The sequence below is a fragment of the Vulpes lagopus genome, chromosome 7 (genome assembly GCF_018345385.1).
Source record: "Vulpes lagopus strain Blue_001 chromosome 7, ASM1834538v1, whole genome shotgun sequence".
NCBI classification, from domain to species: domain Eukaryota; kingdom Metazoa; phylum Chordata; class Mammalia; order Carnivora; family Canidae; genus Vulpes; species Vulpes lagopus.
Genome location: NC_054830.1, coordinates 15,349,790 through 15,371,245, shown reverse-complemented (window position 1 = coordinate 15,371,245; position 21,456 = coordinate 15,349,790). Strand labels below are relative to the sequence as shown.

The 21,456-nt window shown below is 40.2% G+C and overlaps 1 protein-coding gene across 1 annotated transcript in view; it reads right to left on the bottom strand.

The window, feature by feature from the left end:
* The window catches only part of SACM1L (SAC1 like phosphatidylinositide phosphatase), a 59,456-nt gene that overhangs the window by 16,098 nt on the left and 21,902 nt on the right, over window positions 1-21,456 (bottom strand). The window contains exons 4-12 of the mRNA XM_041762644.1: window positions 20,748-20,875; window positions 17,895-18,044; window positions 15,139-15,198; window positions 14,199-14,232; window positions 8,385-8,486; window positions 6,160-6,245; window positions 5,287-5,373; window positions 4,713-4,781; window positions 468-547 (exon numbers count right to left, since the gene is read on the bottom strand). Of these exons, the coding sequence (XP_041618578.1) occupies window positions 468-547; window positions 4,713-4,781; window positions 5,287-5,373; window positions 6,160-6,245; window positions 8,385-8,486; window positions 14,199-14,232; window positions 15,139-15,198; window positions 17,895-18,044; window positions 20,748-20,875 (796 nt within the window). The remainder of the gene's footprint in view (window positions 1-467; window positions 548-4,712; window positions 4,782-5,286; window positions 5,374-6,159; window positions 6,246-8,384; window positions 8,487-14,198; window positions 14,233-15,138; window positions 15,199-17,894; window positions 18,045-20,747; window positions 20,876-21,456) is intronic.

The following is a 21,456-nucleotide window of genomic DNA, read 5'->3' as shown; positions in this document are numbered from 1 at the left end:
CAGGTTCACTGCCCATGGCTTTAGTTACCCGCGGTCAACTTTGGGATGAAAGTAGATGATCCTCCTCCTGACATGAAATCAGGTCAGTCATCGCCTACATGATTCAGCTTATTTCATCATGTAGGCATTTATCATCTCGCATCATCACAAGACGCACAACTATAGTACAGCAAGATGTTTTGAGAGACCACATTCACACAGCCTTTATTATAGTACATTGGTTTAATTATTCTATTGTAATTATTCTATTATCTGTTAATCTGCTGCTATGCCTGTATTAGACACTAAGCTTTATCACAGGTATGTGTATCTAAGGAAAATCATAGCCTATATGGGCTTCAGGACCAGGTGCGGCTGCAGGCATCCACTGGGGGTCTGGGAATGGATGCCCGTGAATGAGGAGGGACAGCTGGGTATGCAGGTGCACATCTAACCTGAAGAGACCTGCAAGATCTCTAAGAAGGTACCTGATCATTCCACTGGCCAAGGAAGACACCATTGTTGCAAATGCCTGTTCGAGTGGTTTCTCTGAGCCCTTCTGATTAACCTGTAAAAAATTAAACACCACAGCTTTAATTTCTTTTAAAAGGAGAGAATGACATCAGCAAAATGGTGGACCAGAAAGGTCTAAGCTCTTGTTCTCTCCCAGAAACACTGAAAACAACAGAGGTTATCTGAGCCAACTCTGTAGGAGCTCAGGAAAACAAAAGTTTAAAGCAACCAAGCAAACGCCTGATCCAAAAGCAGCTATCTTCAAAACTATAGACAGTTCTTTGACATTTTTACTTGCCTTTACCCCACCCCATCTTAAGATGCTTTCAATCTTAAGAAGCGGCAATCAGGCTCTTGGTTTACCTCCTCAAACTGGATAGAGGGCCCCAGACCTTTTCTGCAAGTTATCATGGATGTTTTGTTCTGACCTGAAAGACGGGCTTGTCTATGCCTTACATAACTCTGAACACAAGCAGAAGAAGCGGACACTGTTCATACAGCTACAAGCGGATGATAAACCAACAGCTACCTAAAGCAAGGGCTTTGGAAACCATAAAATATACCATCTGCAGCCTGCAGAAGAAGCTGGGGTTATACTCTTTGGGAAATTAGGACATTCAAAAGCAGCCAGGTATAAGGAGGATTTTAGAAATCCACATGCGTGCCCAGGCAAGAGGCACATCAGAAAGCCCTGAAAATACCCAGAGCCCTCACTCTCAGGCTGACACCTCTGCTCAAGCGAGCCCGGCTAAACCAGTGAAAAACTGCTCCAGCATAGAACCAGTCTGCAGAGACTAAGATAGGGCTATTCTTTCTTTTTCATTTTTTCCTGTCTGTTTCAGTTCCTGGCATTCAAAGAAATCTCTGTCAAAACATTAGCTGAACATGAGCTCAAAGAATAGAGGCCTCACTCAGTGAGCATACACAACAAGGGATAGTCTTTTCAAAAATGGTTTGGAAATGTCTGAAAACAAATAGATTACTACAGCCTTCAACAATAGAAACAAAACAAAAAACTGCAAAACCCTGGGAAAGGAGAATCTGACTTCCCTAGCTACCACATTAAATCGCAGAATGCCCAATTTTCAACAATAAAAATACTGGGATCCCTGAGTGGTCAGCGGTTTAGTGCCTGCCTTTGGCCCAGGGCGTGATCCTGGAGTCCCGGGATTGAATCCCACATCAGGATCCCTGCATGGAGCCTGCTTTTCCCTCTGCCTGTGTCTCTGTCTCCCTCTCTGTGTCTCTCATGAATAGAAAAAAATCTTAAAAAAAAAAAAAATCAAGGAATACAAACAAAAGATTGGAAAACAAGGCTTATTCAGTGGAGAAGGATAAACTGACAAAAAACATCCCTGTAGAAGATTTACGAGAAAAAAAGTTTCAAACAAGTGTCTTAAATATGCTCAGGGCTAGAGGAAAACACAAGGTTCAAAAGGAAACCAAGAAAACGGTACATGAACAAATAAAATCATCAGCAAACAAACAAAAATCATTCAAAGGAACTAAACAGTAAGTCTGGAGTTGAAAATGCAAAACAGAAATTAAACATTCACTAGAAGAGTTCAAGAACACATCTGTGCAGGAAGAAAAATGAATCAGCACTTGGAGACAAGACAAATGAACTAACCAAGTCTGAGGAGCAGAAAGAAAAAATGAGGAAAAGTGAACAGAACCTCAGAGAACGTCTGGGACACAACCAGGGGACAATACATTCATTCCAGGTGTCCCAGAAGGAAAAGAGAGAGAAGGAGCTAGAGACCTATTTTAAAGAAAAAAAATGGCTCCAAACTTCCCAAATTTGATGAAAAACATAAATCTTCAAATCCAAGAAGATCACTCAATTCCAAGGATGATAAAAGAAACCCACGCCAAGTACATTATAATCAAACTACCAAAAGACAAAGAGAGGATCTTGAAAGCAACAAGAGGGAATACATACAAAGTATTCTCAACAGGATTATAGGCCAATTTCTCTTCAGAAGCCTTGGAGGCCAGAAAGCAATGGACTGATATATGTAAAGTACTGAAAGAAAAGAAGCCTAAACCAAAAATTCTGTATCTGGAAAAATTGTCAAAAATGAGAAAGAAATTAAGACACTCTTGGATAAACAAAAGCAGAGAGAGCTCATTATCACTGGGTCTGCCCTACAAGAAAAACTAACAAGGGTCCTTCAGGTTGAGATGAAAGAATGCTATAAAGCAACCTGAAGCCACACGAAGATATTTAGATCTCCTATAAAGGTAAACACAAGACACAGGCTAATATAAAAGGCAGCATTCCTGTAATCTTGATCTATACCTCCATTTTTTTTTTTTTTTTTTTTTTATAATCTATGGGACTCAGAAGTCAAATGCATCTAAGAAACTATAAACCTCAGGGAAATATAAATCAAAACCACAATGAGATACCACCTCACACAAGTAAGAATGGCTAAAATTAACAAGACAGAAACAACAAATGTTGGAGAGGATGTGGAGAAAGGGGAACCCTCTTGTTGGCGGGAACTGCAAACTGGTACAGCCACTCTGGAAAACAGTATGGATGTTCCTCAAGAAATTAAAAATAGAGCTACCCTATTGCACTACTGGTATTTACCCTAAAGATACTGATGCAGTGAAACACCGGGACACATGCACCCCAATGTTTATAGCAGCAATATCCACAACAGCCAAACTACAGAAGGAGCCACAATGTCCTTCAACAGATGAATGGATAAAGAACATGTGGTATATAAATACAATGGGATATTACTCAGCCATCAGAAGAGATGAATACTCATGATTTGCTTCGAGGTAGATGGAACTGGAGGGTATTCTGCTGAGTAAAACAAGTCAATCGGAGAAAGACAATCATCATATGGCTTCACTCATACGCAGAACATAAGGAGTAGTGAAAGGGACTGACTATAAGGGAAAGGAGGGAAACTGAGCAGGGAAAAATCAGAGAGGAAGACAAACCCTGAGAGACTCCTAACTCTGGGAAACAAAGGGTTGCAGAAGGGGAGGAGGGTGACAGGCACTAACGAGGGCACTTGATAGGATGAGCACTGGGTATTATACTGTAGGTTGGCAAATTGAATTTAAATTTTTAAAAAAGGAATAAATATTAATCTATGTTACTGGGAACAAAATGTATAAAGATGTAATTTGTGACATTAATAACATAAAGGGGAGGGACAAAGCTTTATAGGAGTCAAGTTTTTGTATGCAAACTGAAGTTAGGTTGGCATCAATTCAAATTAAATATTACAAACTTTACAATATTATAGGTAATCCTCATGGCAACCAAAAAGAAAATATCTGTAGAATATACACAAAAGAAAATGAGAAGGTAATCAAAAAACTGAACTACAGAAAAAATTTCAGCAGTTGAGCCTTTGGCTCAGGGCGTGATCCTGGAGTCCTGGGATCGAGTCCTGATCGGGCTCTCTGCAGGGAGCCTGCAACTACGACATACCACTCCACCCCCATAAAGATGGCTATAATCAAAAAACAAAACAAAACAAATCCTGAAAATAACAAGCGCTGGTGAGGATATGGAGAAAGTAGAACCCTGGTGCACTGCTGATGGGAATGTAAAATGCAGCCACTGTGAAAAACAGTACAGTGGTTCCTTAAAAAGTTAAACCTAGAATCACCATATGATCCAGCAATTCAACTTCTAATTACAGCTCTAAAAGAACTGAAAGCAGGGACTCAAATGGATACACAAACACCAATGTTCAGAGCAGCATTATTCACAGTAACTAAAACGTGGAAACAACCCCATGTCCATCAACAGATAAATGGATAAACAAAATAAGGTATCTACAATTGAATGTTATTCAGTCTTCAAAAAAAAGGAAATTTTGATACATGCTGTAATGTGGATAGATCTTAAAAACATTAAGCTTGGTGAAATAAGCAAGACCCAAAGGAATCAGTATTATATGATCCCCTATGGGGGGAACCTAGAATAGGAAAATTTATATAGATAAGAAAGTAGAATAGTTACCAGGGGCTGAGCTGAGAAGGATAATAGGAAGTTATTGTTTAGTGGACACTGAGTTTCTGTTTGGTATGATGAAAAGTTCTGGAAATGGTCAATGGTGACAGCTGCACGACACGGTAAAATACATTAATAATGCCACTTTAAAAATAGTTAAAATAGTAAATGTTATATTTTTTTTAATTTAGTTTTTTGTTTTGTTCCCCCAAGAAACATGTAAGAAACATACCAGATTGATTATTACTTGTTTTCCATAAATAATTACTTGTGAATCAAAATGCCTTTGGAAACCATCCATCTAGAAAGAGAAAAGAGTTTTTACACTTTACCAGATTACACTATAAGAATATTTTAGAAATCTTTTAAAGTATCTCCTTAAACATCCTGTTTGTATATTCAAGAGACTGACACTAGGATTGGGACCAGGTCTTCTAGATGTTCTGAATACCACGTAGTAAACAACCATTACAAGCCATTCTCTTCTGAGCTACAATACCATACTTTAATTCTGAACATGACCTCAAAGAGAATACACTAAAGACTATAAATGGTATGAAGCTGCAAAGCTACCAGATCTCTAAAATCTGAAATTGCCAAACATGTGATCAACCGCTAGGCTTTCTGCATTTCCAACATGGCATCTCTACAGCCTTTGGGTCAGAGGTTCACTAGGTGCCAGGACCAAGGAGAATGGCTGCAGATGCTGGATTCTGACTTGTGAGGAATAACTACATGTTCAATGTGCAAACTATAATGCCATTAAGCTATTTTTAGCTAATGAAAAAAGCACAGAAGATACTCACATGATTCGCTACTTTGTTGATCAGTGGCTGCGGTTTGTACTTGAGGTTTGGTCTTTGAGACCAGAAAACTGGTATTGATCCTCGAGTCTAAAAGAAAAGAGAAATATAAAAAGAAACATACACATAAACTTGTTTTTCTCAGCTTGCTTACTGTTAGGTGTGGTTGTGGGTGTGTATCACTGACTACAAAGAAAAAATACAACCTACTATCTCTATGAAAGGTATCTGGGTGTATCTACTCCAAAAGTTCATATTTTATGGGAATACATTTGGAAAGGACTTTTTCCTCCTGATTTTATATACATGTTTACTACTTGGGTAGTAAATGGTTCTGTGTTTCCCCTAAACTCCAAAATAAATCAACTTATCTACAAGTAAAACTTGGTAAGTTATGTCTGTTATGTAATGTGATATTATGATGAAACTAGAAAACTGCTTTATTCATTCTCAAATGAGTATGTTAAAGAATTTATAAATATGCTGAGCCACTACTGCTCTGGAGCAGCAAGTAATCTACAACTTTGAAAGGAGGCAACAAGAGACACACTATCCCACAAAGAAGGGCAGGGCAGGTAAAGCCATCACAAGCTGGCTTCTGTCCCGTCACCACTGCCTTGAAGAAGTGGAGAGGGTGAAGTGGATAGGTGGCTGCACCTCCACCACTCTTGGACCTCCTCCCCTCCCCCCCTCTCCCCTCCCCTCTCCCAAGGGATTTAATTAATTCAAGGGCAGGAAATTTGGGCAGGTAAGAGCCAGGTTAACAGAGTAGCTTTGTTCTGAGGGGACTTTTCCCACATCGTAGACAATGGCATTACTTTAAAAAGCAGGGAAGAGGAAGGAAATCTCAACAGCAGGACAGACACATCCACCCACCTGTACAAATGAAGCCCTGCTTCCATTGTAGTGCACAATTTGTTCTGTTTCTACAAAGTTAGCTGCATGACCTTCAGAATCAATTCCTAAATTGAAAAAAAGTTAAAGTTAACTATATTTATTATATGAGAAACACATCAGAAGCTCACTAATTTAGTTTAACTTGGAAAGAATTAAGTGAGTTCAAGTTAGTGGAAAAGTACTTGTAAAAAAAAAAAAGTACTTGTAAAAATAAATTTCAGACAAATGCATACATCATCAGAAAGCTAACAGGAGCTCACTCACTGCAACAGGCTACAGGAGCATAGTAAGGATCAATTAATAATCAGATGATGTTGGCTGCTATTTAATATATCAATTATTTATACATACACAATTCCTCTAAAACAGTGTTTCTCAAACTTGAGGAATATTTTCAAGAAAAATGCAATTCTCAAGGACCCCTGAGAGTATGCCCATGGATCCCAATTTGAAAAATACTATTTTGAAAGTTAAAACCATTAAGCACAGTATTAAATGTAAATATTGGTTCACAGCAACAGTATTTTGTTATAATAATGCAAATGGGCCAGCAGATGTTTACAATGATTTTAATTATCAAAATAAGAGCACAAAAACTTTATAATCCTAAAATTCCCATAACTCCATGAACATACCCACAAAGCCTAGTTTGAAAAGCACTGCTCTAGTGTTTAGTCCTGATACTCGTTAGTCTTTTCAATTATCTGAAGCAATCCTCTACAACCCTGTTCATAAAGTCTATTTGTACAACAAAAAGCTGGCAAAGGCAACTTTCAAGCTAGTCCCTGACTCAAATGACCACATTATCTAAAGAAGTCAATAGATTTTATTTTTAACCATCTCAAATTATTTCTTAACATCCTTTCTCTTTGATCTATTTCTCAAACATAACACTTTTAGGTGAGGTAGGTGGTTAACAATAGTGACAGGGACAAAATTACTGAGTCCAATCCGCAAGGAAACGCTTTCTCAATACCTTGTAAAATTACTTGTCAGAAACATCCTATACTTGGTTCTTTCCGTAATTCTCATTAAGGAATATTTTTAGAAGTGAGAATGAGACTGGTGGGGGTGGGGGTGCTGGGAAGGGGGTGGCCAGGGGGAGGGGAGGCAGACCTTTACGAAATGATTTCCAAGGTATAGGAAATTTTAAAAACAAGAAAAATCAAGGGGCAAGAAAATATGCAGAGTATACAACCAATGCCTACAAAAGTGGGGGGGCGGTACACACAACTCTAACAGTATAAAAATGATCCAGAAGGATAAATAAGAAGCTAACAACTGATCAGCTGCTAGGGAAGTTAAGATGCAGCAGACAGGCTCAAAGATGAGAAATATTTTTTATTGCCTATCTCTTTATATTTCTTGATGCCTGAACTATGTGAACCTATTATCTATTCAAAAGCTTTAATTAAAAATATGTCTCCATCCAAGAAAATCTAGTTATGAAGGAGCTAACTCCAATTCTGGTCCTATGATTTTGACCAGGGCCCTTACTAAATGCCTTTCTTCTTTTGCCTATACTACCTGTAATAAGGGAATAATCTTTACAACTTTGTGGCCTAAAACTTCTACAATTTCTCTAATGGCCCACAGGATTTTATTCTGATATATATGGCCCACAGGATTTTATTCTGGTTTTCTGGCAGAAAGAAAAGAGAAAAGAAAAGAAAAAAGAAAAAGTTAAGAAAAATCTCCTTTTCAGTAATTATTTTTAAGGCAGATTTTAAAAGCATGGTTTAAGCAAATTAGCATGTTGCTAGTACAAATCCTAGTAAATGCTCAAAACGAAAATCTTTCAAGTTGAAGGCATAAAGTCAAATATCTAGCTTTATGCATGCAAAAAACCCAAGAGCAATAAAAGAAAATACTTTTTGATGTGAGTTTAGGTTACTGAAACTACACTGAGTTCAGCTGGCCTTCAGACATCCAGCAAACAACATGAATGAGTTCTCTTAAAGCAGTAAAAAGCAGCCTATGGGGTCTCATGAACATTTGCAATGTAACTACAGTAGCTGGAGTAAAGCACAGAAAACCTACCTAATTATTATAATGAAGCAGGAGATAAATATTTAGTGAGGCTATCAAATGATAATGAGAACAAATAAAATACAAAAGGTTACATTCATGTCACCATATGACAAAACATTAATTAGTCATAGATATAACCCAATATTGAATCACACTGACACAATTAATCTCACCTCTTACATAATAGCGCACACCAGCTCTGAAACAACTTCTCCTGGAGATGAGAATCCAATCAAAGTATTTTCCATTAATAGAACATGAGTGCATAGTAATAACTTAGATACATTAAGAAAAATATAACATTTATAAACATCATAGGTATTATTTCCAGATTACATTTGAAAATGTACTCTAGCAAGAATGACTCCATCCTTAGGAAAAAAACGGACCAAGAATGTATCATCTTTTTGGGTTCCTCCCTCTGCCCTTCCCCCTACCTGTGCTCTCAAAAAACGAAAAATTTTTTTAAAATATGATTTCCTTTCCCTGCTATCCTCAAGCACTTTCTAAAAGTAAAATATTACCCACATTACCAAAAAACCCTCCTTTAAATGAAAACATAAATTGAAAATAGTTTTGCCTCCAAGTAAGAAATGGAAAAGGGGGGGGGGTACTAGGCTACTGCAATTAAAACAAACACACACACATAAATATATCATATGCATAATTACAAATATAAATTACCCAAAACAGTTGGAATGCATATGAAGATTTACAGATCAAACTGTGAATTCAGGATTATCCAGAAACAAATTTTGACTTTTTTCTTGAAACAGGAAAAGTGAAACTGAATATGAAAAAAAAAAAAAAAGGTATCTCCCTCAAAAGCTTTTCTTGATATAAAATTATCTCCCTAATGACTGTAACAAGTGCTTTGCACTGGCTCACTGCAGCTCAGGAGCTCTATCCCAACGGACCCTCAAGACACAGGCTTCTCACCACCTCATGCCAGAATAAAGGGTTGCAGAAGCCTATAGAGATGCAAACCTCTTACATTAAAACGATGTTATTAGAAAATATAATAATTGGAAAAGAATACACAATGTATCTAAATATTTACAAAGAGAGTCCTGTCTGGGGAGCTATTGCTTCCCAGATGGAGAATTTCTGATTGGGGAGAGGGAGATGGTTTGATGCTCTTTGTATGATGTTAGGAAAGAGATGCCACTTACTAAGCTATACACTCAGAATTGGTTAAAATGGCCAGTTTCAGTTACATATGACTAATCATAACAAAAATCATTAAACCTGCTCACATTCACCTACACGCGCACCCCTAGCACCTCTGAAGCACCCAGAGCAGTCACTCCTCTGCATCTAGCTCCCCTGCTGCCCTCCAAGTGCGGACCACTAGCCAATCAGTACACGACTCCCTTGCTTGTATTTCTAGTTTTGCCACTGAGCAATCTGTTTAGACTCAACAGTTTACCTTTTTTACATAAATGGAATTATCCTGTGTATGTCTGGGCTTGCTCTGTGTGTTCAACAATATGGGCCTGGGGCTCACTTGCTGCTGTGGCTATATTCTATCCACTGTGGCCGCACTAGTTCTTCCAGCCTACTGTCCAGGTTGGCTCCAGTTTTTGCTAGCATAAAAGTGCTACAAACAAACATCTCCGCACATAGACATCAGGAAGTGGCTCTAAGGAGTTAAGACTGCAAGGTCTTAACTTGCAGTATATTCATCACCTGATTTTATTAGAAAATGCCAAATTCTCTTAAGAATTACTTTGACTTTTCATGTTTACCAAGGCTTGATACCATAACAGAGAGGTTTCGGGCAGCCAGGGTGGCTAAGCGGTTTAGCGCCGCCTCCAGCCCAGGGTGTGATCCTGGAGACCTAGAACCGAGTCCCATGTTGGGCTCCCTGCATGGAGCCTGCTTCTCCCTCTGCCTGTGCCTCTGCCTCTCTCTCTCTTTCTCTCTCTCTCTCTCTGTGTCTCTCATGAATAAATAAATAAAATCTTAAAAAAAAAAAAAAAAGAAAGAAAGAAAGACAGGTTTCTTTCATTGTCTCAATGGCCTTATTATCTTTCTTCCTTCCTCATTTGTTTGGGATTGCCCTATGCATATTTTTTATATGTAACATTTTTTAACGCAGCTTGATTCATCCATTATACAGCCTAATAGCCTAATAAATTACATATCTACGAATCTACCATCCAACTTCAGAACAGTACCAAAACCCTGAATCTACTTATGTTATTTTCCCATTCTGTCCAAGTGACTTCTTACCCAGAAGTAACACTATTCTCAGGAGACCACATTCCTGCCTTTTTAATTTCACCATATGCAAACATGACTTAAAAACGTATGGCTTGCTTATGCATTAGGTTTTATAAAAACAGCACCACATTCTTGATAAATTTCAGTCCTTGTTTATTTCCACCAGTAAGTTCCTAAGATTCATGCTTGGACTGCACGAGCCAGTAGGCCACCTGTCCTCAGTGCTACCATCTGCAAAGACTATACCTCGAGAGCCCTAACTCTTCCCTGATGGAACTTAAGTCCTTAGTTCCACCCAATGGTGGTGCTGTGAATACTCTTGCAAACCTGCCCTGGTATAAACATACTGGGTGTGCATAGGGGAAGTTCTGGTAAATTCACAAGAGAATGCCAAATCATTTTCAAAATGATGGTACTGAGGGACACCAGCAATATGAATTTCTAATGATTCATCCCTCTCTTTGACCTACTATCATCAGACTTAATGACTCATCCTGAACTCCCAATTCATTTTTCTTTAAAACCCACAGTGCGAGAGCAGAATCCAAGGCAGTATTTATTCATTCATTCACACATTACGTTAAGTATAGCATAGAATATGAATGACTGCTTTCTGAATCATTTCCTCTGATGACAGGACAGATATACATACACTTCAGAGAATCCAGAAGGCATGGAAGGAACAAGAAAATAAAAACCATACAGCATTCCTCACCATGATCTAACTTTTACCATGTAAATATATTTAGTTCTGGTCTTTATCAATGCATTATGCCACTCATTGCCCATGCCACACCTTCCAACATACCTCCTCCCTCATCCCACTCACCCAACTGACATTGCCTCCTGTTCCTCTGTGGAAATAAAAGCCATCCCCATCTACCAGCCAGTATCCACATCCATGTGTCTGCTTCCCTTCCTGGTGGAGGAGGACCTGAGCACTAGACTCTACCTGTCACACACTCAAGGATGTCAGACTGTGCTCTCCCCTTCTGCGAATCCCTCTCATCAGTGATATCCCTCATTTTGGGAGGAAAAGCAGGGGAGCAGGTACCTAACCTCCTTCTCGAATGCTTACATTTAGCCAACCAGAAGCGTACCAGCTGATTACCCCCTGTGCCTTCAAACAGTCTTTTCATTTGCTTGTGGGACACCGCTTTCACTTGGGTGCTTCCCCTCTTCCTCACTGCCTTTTGCTGGTTCACCTTCATTTCTCCTGTCCTTTCAGTTCACTCACACTGGTTCTCCCACTTTGTCCTCACTGAGGCCAACAGTCTGTGGCTCTAGCATTTCTTCACCATCTAGAACTCCATTTAGGCCATCTTCTTTCTCCAGGCCTTTTCTTTTCTCTAGATGCATTCCTTCCTTTGATGAGTTCATCAGCTTCGTGGCTTTTTTTTTTTTTTTTTTTTTTTAAATATTTTTTTTAATTTTTATTTATTTATGATAGAGAGAGAGAGAGAGGCAGAGACACAGGCAGAGGGAGAAGCAGGCTCCATGCACTGGGAGCCTGACGTGGGATTCGATCCTGGGTCTCCAGGATCGCGCCCTGGGCCAAAGGCAGGCGCCAAACCGCTGCGCCACCCAGGGATCCCCCAGCTTCGTGGCTTTAAATGCCATCTGTGCCTAGAAGACTCTCAAGTTTATACCTGTAACAGGACCTTCCCTCGTAAACTCCCGCCCTGTTACTCCATCTGCTTCCGTGACATCTCTACTTGGAAGTTAGAGAAATCTCAAGCTTAGCAAGCCCCAGTGGAACTCTGGATATTCTGGCCCTACTCCCACCTCCAGACTTTTCTGCATGTCAATGGATGGCTTCCTTCTACCTACTCCAGCCAGAAACCTTAGATTCATACTAAATCCCCTTCTTTTGTAACCCAGGTACCATTTGTCAGAAAAGTCTACAAAGTCTACATTCAAGACAAGGCTGGAACCAGACCATTTCCACCACCATCACTGTTACCATCCTGGCCCCAGGCACCACTGCTTCTCACACATGGATTAGTGCAACTGCCTCTAATTAGTCCTTATATTCTCTCATGCTCGCCTCTGGCCTGTTCTCCACACTACTGTCAGTGATCCTGTCTTACCTACCATGCCAATCCTCTACCCGGATCCCCAGTTTCTCACTACAGTTACAGTACAAAGTCCACAAAGGCCCTGCATAACCTACACCGGCTCCTTCCCTGCAGTTGCTCCCACTTCTCCCTGTCCACCCTGGCTGCCCCAGCATGCTCCTGCCTCAAGGCCTGTTCTTTTTCCATTCTCTGTATACACACCAAACACTGAAACTATGTTAACCAGAGGCTTATTTAAAGCTTTAGATTTTTTTTTTTTTAATTTATTTATTCACGAGAGACAGAGGGAGAGAGAGGCACAGAGACACAGGCAGAAGGAGAAGCAGGCTCCATGCAGGGAGCCTGACGTGGGACTCCATCCCAGGTCTCCAGGATCACGCCCCGGGCGGAAGGTAGCGCTAAACCACTGAGCCACCAGGGCTGCCCTAAAACTTTAGATTTAAAGCTAAACGAATGGATAGGCTGTTTCTAAAATCTCTAAGACAAACTGCTCCGTAACTCATTTAATTACAGTCCATTCACAATTTCATTTTGGAAACAAACACATAAACATGCATAATTGGCCCAAACCTCTTAAAGCACCACCTAAATTCACTGCTTATTTTAGTCTTAGGGAAACTCAAAAATATTCCAGGAAGGGGAGGGAGACACAGGATAAACAAGAGCTTTTATCCCCAGTGTTTCTATGAAAGATGTTTCCCCTCCATATTTCTTTGCTTTTAGGTATAACAAGAATAATTTAACTTAAAGAAATCATATTAACATAATGAACAAATAAATCACACACTGTTTCCATAATAAGCTCCTTGGGGGTATGTGACATACAAAGATTGCCTCTGTTTCTGCAGGAAGAGCACAGTGCTGATTACAGGTGCTCATCAGCTACCTGTCTCCTATCAGCCAGCTCACTCTGCTTCCCTGTTTCTAGAATAATGTCTATGATAAATTATTTAAATGAACTTACAATTAGACGATGACTATTTGCATTTGTACAGACTTTCCTGCATACTGGTACACATCTTTGTGTACCATCTATTCTCATTTTGTTCTGTGGTTATTTCAAATGACAAATATGATTTTTAATTTCAATTCTCCTCTTCAGGTCACCCCATTTTGTGAATCTAACTACTTTAAAGGAAAGGGAAAGTTTTCATTTCAATAGCCAGGTTCAAACTACTCTTGTTTATTGGTACAAAGTCTAATAAAAGACAAAACACAGTCTGCATATTCCTTCTTTAAACCATCAGCCCCAGAACTCTTGAACAGAGAGAATAATCTTATCTCAAGAGTTCATTTAAAAAAAAGGGAAAGGGGGGGGGTCACTTATTACCAGTATTCTAAGATTTTTTTTTAAAGATTTTTAATTTACTGATTCATGAGAGAGGCAGAGACACAGGCAGAGAGAGAAGCAGGCTCCATGCAGGGAGACCCATGTGGGACTCAATCCCAGGACTCCAGGATCACGCCCTGAGTCCAAGGCAGACGCTCAACCACTGAGCCACCCCAGCGTCCCTCAGTATTCTAAGATTTTATGTTAATGGGTATGATTTATTATCAAAAGCAATTTCTATTAATTCAAAAAACACTCTCCTCATACAACTGAGGTTGTTCCTAAACCTGCCTCATACTAAAACTGAATTAAACACTGCCAGATAACTAAAGAGTGATACTATGTAAGGATACAGCCATGTAATACTGGAAGAGCAAACCGATGGACCTGAAATGAAGAGAGACATTACATTTAGGAATACATATGGTCCTTAAAAAAAAAAAAAAAAAAAGGAATATATGTGGTCCTAAAATAAAAGGTGCTGCATAAAACAGTTTTATACTCTATAAAAATATTTGTGCATTATGGAGGTAACATACAACGAGGTATCAAGCTTATGGTTAACTTTATTTTTTTTAAATGTCTCTAATGTACCCTTGTCTTTCCAATTAAAAAACAGTTTAAGCATGTGATACCATCATTTGGGCTTACATATTCAGGTCTTGGAACACTAATAAAACTGCATGAAGCTGCCAAACTTCTTCCTCCCTCCCTGTCAGACTTTGCCTATAACAATTCCACTGATTCAGGGAAAAGAAACACCTGTGCTGTCTGCAGCTCAAACTCCTTTTTCAAAAGCAAAGCAAAGCAAATGACGAGAAATAAAGACCCGAGGCAAATCTATGTAACTAGATTCAATATGCAATGCTTCCCAGCTGGGTGTCCCTGTTCACCCCACATTTGTACAAACTAAGGACAGAGGGAGATGACATCCACACAGGTCTCTCCTGGGTGACTCAAGACAAATTCAGAGCTCTGCACTTGCCTGGGGACCTCCTGGGGCCCCTGATTTCTCCACTACTCACCCACCAAAACCCATCCTCACTTACTCACAGAAAGCAATGTATTTTTACATAAGTATTTTTTTAAGGCTTCTATAGAAGATGAGAGTAAAACTGGGCTTCTTCAGAACAATGCGAGGAGGGGAGACCTATCCAAGCTTTGTAAGTTATAAACTGAGTTAAATCAGACTAATTTACCAAAATCCCAGGTGATTAGGCAGCCATTTTACATATGTATCCAAGTAGAACCTGGATTGTAACAAATAAGCAGGTTTTATGTAGTCTCCATTACCTCTGGCTGAGCAGAAAGTTCTCTTAGAAGATGACCATTCCATACAAACCGCTGATCTGCCTGAGAGAGAAGATTTAAAATCAATAAAGTATCTCCTGCCCACCCAAGTTTCTACAGAAAGAGAACTATTAACAATCAATGTCTCCACCTGGTGGCTACACGTAGGTCTTCCTCTCAAATCGGCCCTCCCTCTGGGTGAATCCCATCCCACTGGCCACGGCCTGTGCTGTGGGCCCAGACAGAAAGCTGGGAGTCCTTTGGGGTCTGTCTCGCTCTCTTATCTGTAGTCAACTGCCAAGTCCTAAATCTCCTTCCAAATCCGCCCCCTCTCTCATCTCTGTTCCCACCGCCCTGGCTAGCACCTGACTCCTGCTTCTCACTACCGCAGGTTCCTGGGCTTCAAGTCCTGGCCTTGCTCTTCTCACCCATCCCTCCACATGCTGCCAGCAGGGGCTCTCACACCACCTGTCTCCTGTCCCCTGGGAATTCTTCACTGGCTCGCTGTCACCTGCAGAACAAAACCTCTGCATGGCCTACCCAGTGCTGGGATCTCTGGCCACTGACTTTCAGACTATAAATACAGGGGAAGGTCCCTCAACAACACAGGAGGTGAACTGACTCTCTCAACTCTCTTTACCAAACACACCAACCGACACTCTCCCACACTCCTCCACAGCTGACAGTCCCTGGGTGTGGCTCCGGCAGGGAATGGCTCTGGTGGCCACAGTCAGCCCCAGGGCACACTTCCAGGCTCAGGAGTGTGCTCCCAGTTGCTCTGTGCCAGCTGCACCTGTTATTCATCATTACACAATCAAACTAAATGTCTTACACATCAATGAGATGGGACTTAAAAACAAACTTTTTTTTTTTTATAAAGCTGAATGATATGTGGAACTTAAAGTGATCAAAGGCAAGCTAAAACAATACTGCTGTTGGATCCAGAGGAGGGGTGGCAGCTCTAGAAGGTTAGAGAAACACAGTCAAAATCTACAGGATTCTGCAAACACATCACTTTGTGGGTGTCCAAACCTGTACAGACTCTGTACAAACTGTACAGAACCTGTACAAACTGGAAAGTGTTATGGATGTACTCTGCACAGGAATCAAGGAACCCAAAACAAAGAAAAGCTTAGAGTCCTATACCAAAATATCGACCAGTCAGTGTAAATTTTATGTTTTAAGTTAGACAAAATGTTTAAGGTACATATGGTTCATTTGTCACTGTCTTGATTTCCTACATTAACTTTAACGCACTCCTGATTAGCTGACAAATTCCCTTCCCAACATGTGAGATGGCTCTGTTTCTCATTTCACTGCCACCATCTCTGCCTGGGACCCTCCCTCTCCCACTGTGCCCTGACTAAGGCATTCAGTCTCTGTTGAGAAGTACCTTCCTGTGTAAAGTCATCCCCAGCTCCCCCAGACCCAGTGAGACCCCAACTTCCTTTGGGATCCCACCCCATTTTGGTACACAGTCCCATGACAGCAACTGTCCCTTATTTTGTGACTGCTCAGACTTCTGCTTCCCCAGTAGACTGCAGGCTCCCACATGGGGCCATCCTTTTCATTCTGTGTCCCTGCTGGCTAATACAGTACCTGGTACACAGTAGGTATCCGAGAGACATCTGATTAACAAATGGAGAATGCAGCATAGCAACTGCTTTTAAAAGCAACAGTCTCTGTAGTTAAAAGCCAAACTGCTTGATTGCTTAGCTTACATCTAAATTTACATCCAAGCCTACATATAATTTTACTAGATTACAGTATAAAATCTTAAAAGAACCAGTCAACTAAAACACCGATTTAGGCTGAACTGTACAAAACTATCATTTTTACTGGTCAAAATGGTCAATTATCGGCAATTTCATAGGATCTAGCCTAATAGGTAACAGACAGCAACCTTTTAAATTCTGTCTGCCCCCTAAATACACCTACGGTTTGTTACTAAAAAAATCCAGGCAGCAATTATCCAGGTTCCCTGAACAGCAGGAATTTTAAGATGATATCATCTGAGATCTAGTTTCAAAGATACACTCATATTTAAGAAGGGGGGGGGGGAGGCAAAATAACAACAACAAAAAAAAAAACCCCACCTTAAACAAAACAGTATTTTCCAAGTTCTTTTTTTTTTTTTTTTTTTTTCCAAGTTCTTAAATCAGTTCTTACTTTTCTAGTTCCAAAAACTATAAATAACACCACTACATAGGGCAGCCCCAGTGGTGCAGTGGTTTAGCACTGCCTGCACCCCTGCAGCGTGATCCTGGAGACCCTGGATCGAGTCCCACATCAGGCTCTCTGCATGGAGCCTGCTTCTCCCTCCGCCTGTGTCTCTGCCTCTCTCTGTGTCTCTCATGAATAAATAAATAAAATATTAAAAAAAAAAACACTGCATAAAGAATATCACCTGCTGGAACATTAATTTTACAAGTTTAATTATGCTGTTAACATTAATAACTGCTATGCTACAGAACACTGAGAGCCAGGAAACTACCAACATATGTCTGTTTACACTGAATTTCTGAATACTTACACCACTGGCTCTCAATCCTGTCTGTGTTAACACTCGCAGATTCTGGGATCCTGAATTTGCAACTGTGATGGATATCGAGAATGTGTTGTGTTTTCGACCCCACATGTGAGCCTGATATAGCCATAACTGAGAAAAATCAGTAATACTTTTATGGATGACATAGAAATATGCCCCTTAAAAAAAAACAAAAACAAAATAAGTAAAAATAACTGAAGGTGAAGCTTACCCTTTCCAAGAGACTCATTTCTTGGAATTCTGGACTAGTGTTGGACAGCCGCTGCAAAGTATGGGTCAAATCATATGTTGTTGAGAAGTAAAACCCATCCACGTTCAGGACATGGTTGATCATTGCTAGGAAAGTTTTATTATCTTGTAACTGTAAACAGAGGGGAGGGACAAACATCAGTCTGCTTCACACTTGAAAAACGGGATCTGCCCAGCTCTGTAAGCCGGCTGGCCCTGTTAAAGACCACTGGAAGGGGACCCAGAGAGAATGCTCACCACGTCCCCAGGGACAGCTCCTGACCCGCAGAGGGAGTTCAATAAACAGCAAGTGGTGTTGCTACCTTAACTGATGGGGTACAACTGTTGCCCTACAGCAGCCTTCAGCTTTTGCTCTAAGCAGCAGAAGTTATTTTAACAAAACATCACACTGCCTTAGGTGATGACCGCCTAAGTTCCAGATCCTTTAGAGACTCTTGCATCCTTACAACAAACCCTGTGGGTTACTATGATTACTCTCACTTGATAAGTGAAAAACATGAAGTCAGGAAGGCCCAAAAACACAGCAAGTAAATAACAAGGGAATAATACCATCCTTCTTCCTAAAGAAACTTTACGGGGCTGGATGAGAATTAAATTTTTTGTAAATAAAAAGACTAAGAAGAAAAACCCAGATAAATAAAGATAATACTCATCTTTATTTTCTGATAATTATTTTAGCTGGCTTTCCCAATGAATACCAAGATTGACATTGATTTTCATCCTTCCTTTAAAAAATAACTGATAATGTCTGGTAATGTTTAATGGATTATCAAATGATTAACATGTTAATTTACATGTTACAAACCTACATACTATGAACTTTTTAATTTGGGCTCATACTTTTTTTTTAAAAACAAAAGGTACAAGCAAAACATATGCAGCGAGCAATGTTAGAATTAGTTGCATGGCCTGACAACCAAGTATAGCAATCAAGAAGAAACTGTTCAGGTAAATATTACTGGGTTATTAATAAATGCACCCATTTTTATTGCTTATTTACCATGTCTTATAGGAGTGAATATATTGATCTACATAGAATCTTTTCTACACCCTAACCAATTGTCTTACACCTTTAAAAAAAAAAAAAAAAGATTTATTTATCTTAGAGGGAGAATGTGCAAGAGAGCGTAAGGGGCAATGGGGGGGGGAGGTCGAGAGGAGAGATGGGGGGAGGGAGACAGAGAGAAAGAGAATCTCACACAGACTCCCTGCTGAGCATAGAACCAAACACAGGGCACAATCCCAGGACCCTGAGATCATGACCCAAGCAAAAACCAAGAGTCAGACACTCAGCTGAATGAGCCACCCCCAGGTGCCCCTAACTGTCATAAACCTAAGTCTGGACTGGCTTCCAACATCTTATCCTTTGCACTCTCAAGGTCATAGAATACCCCAGAGAGTTCCCTTCCTATGAAGTCTGTCACTGACATCACTTCCTCAGGGGCATCTTCAACCTTCTCATCACAACCGAATCATCAAGAATGCAGAGAAGTTCACCTTCACCAAGACCTCTGGCTGTGCACCAGAACCTTGTGAAAGGCGAGTGCCGCATTCCCAGGGTCGGCTGCATCTTCTCTACCCCACCTATGTTCAATTCAAACTTCATTTCTAGAGTCGCTACTTTTTGTTTCTTTGCACTTCCACCTTGCTGGACCAAACTTTATCTTACATACCATGGTAACTTAAATTTAAACTGTTTTGTTGGGGGACTGCATTCCCTAACAGCTGAGCCAGGATAACTAAAATCCGTGCCTACAGGAATTGTGCTAAAAAGAGGGCTGTGTGTGTGGGCTTTTTAAAAAGATTTTATTCATTTATTCATGAGAGACACAGAAAGAGAGGCAGAGATACAGGCAGAGGGAGAAGTAGGCTCCCTATAGGGTCTACCCAGGACCCTGGGATCACGCCCTGAGCCAAAGGCAGACGCTCAATCACTGAGCCACCCAGGTGCCCCTAAAACAGGGGCTATTTGGACAGAAACACACATACTTCTATTTACATGTGGTAAACACAATGAATACTTTTTCCCTGGGCAAAGAGGGAACACAACAGGATCAGAGGAACATCAAAGGTATCTCATATTTTATTTCTGGTTGTTGGATATAGGTGTATTTTCTGTTTGTCCTTTCCTCTACATATGAAATTTCATAACTAAAGAATTTGAGTCAGGGGATCCCTGGGTGGCTCAGCAGTTTAGCGCCTGCCTTCAGCCCAGGGTGCGATCCTAGAATCCCAGGACCAGAGTCCCACATCAGGCTCCCTGCATGGAGCCTGCTTCTCCCTCTGCCTGTGTCTCTGCCTCTCTCTCTGTGTCTCTCATGAATAAATAAATAAAATCTTAAAAAAAAAAAAAAAAAAAAAAAAGACCTTGAGTCAGTTTAAAAAAAAAAAAAACAAACCAAGGACAATAAAATATATAAAGGACTTTTAAAAACTACATTTTATGACTACATACAAAGGCACATAGAGGGGATGCCTGGGTGTCTCAGTGGTTGAGCATCTGCCTTAGGTCCAGGGTGTGATCCTGGGGTTCCAGGATCGAGTCCCACATCGGGCTCCCTGCGTGGAGCCTGCTTCTCCCTCTGCCTATGTCTCTGCCTCTCTCTCTCTCCTTGTGTCTCTCATGAATAAATAAATAAAATCTTTAAAAATAAATAAATAAATAAAGGCATGCAGAGGAACCTTGCTCTCTGGGCTGTTGAAATCATTAGGCTTAAAAGAAATCCATCAAACATTCTTTGTTCTATCCCTCCCATGCCTTGCCCGACACCATGGTATTATGTCAGGTTTTGCAATCAGTGATTCCAGTTCTTACCTGAATATCAGTTAAGTGCAACATCGTCTTCTTATAAGAAAGGATGTCAAAATCTGTTGCTTTCCAGATTACGTGATTGAAAAATTCACCTATTTTTGTCTTTTTGGTAATAACAATTAGATAATTACCTGCAAAAAGCAAAGCCAAACACACATAAATAGAGGCAACTCTAAAGCCAAAAGTGGCACTCCGTATTGTTTAAGCTCCAAAGGTCAGCAGAGTGAGACTGCACTGTCCCATACAGATAAAAGGCCCATGACTTTTTTTTAAAGGAAATCTTATGACTTATGACTAGAAAGAACAGCGCATTACTTAGAGAAGTTCCTACTGAAAGGTCAAATCTTTTCTCAAAAAAATAAAAGCAAAAGCAGTGATCTTAGCAGAGGGAAAGCCAGAATACGCTCCTTTTTTTCTCCTGCCATCCATCCCCAAGGCATATAGACCTCTGCTAATGCACTTCCCAGGGTGTAGCTTAAAGCATCATGGGTCATAAGATCTAACTACTGCAGAATAGGTAATGTCCTGTCTACATTACTCCTGTGTCCTACACGTCATTATAAATGGTACAGAGATGTGCTGGGGCAATATAACTAACTGGTCACTGCAACATCACCAAGATGAACAGTCCAGAATTAACAAAGTATCACAGCACCATGAATAATACCCCAACCCTGATATCCTGGCCACCTCCTCCTCCCAAAATAAAATA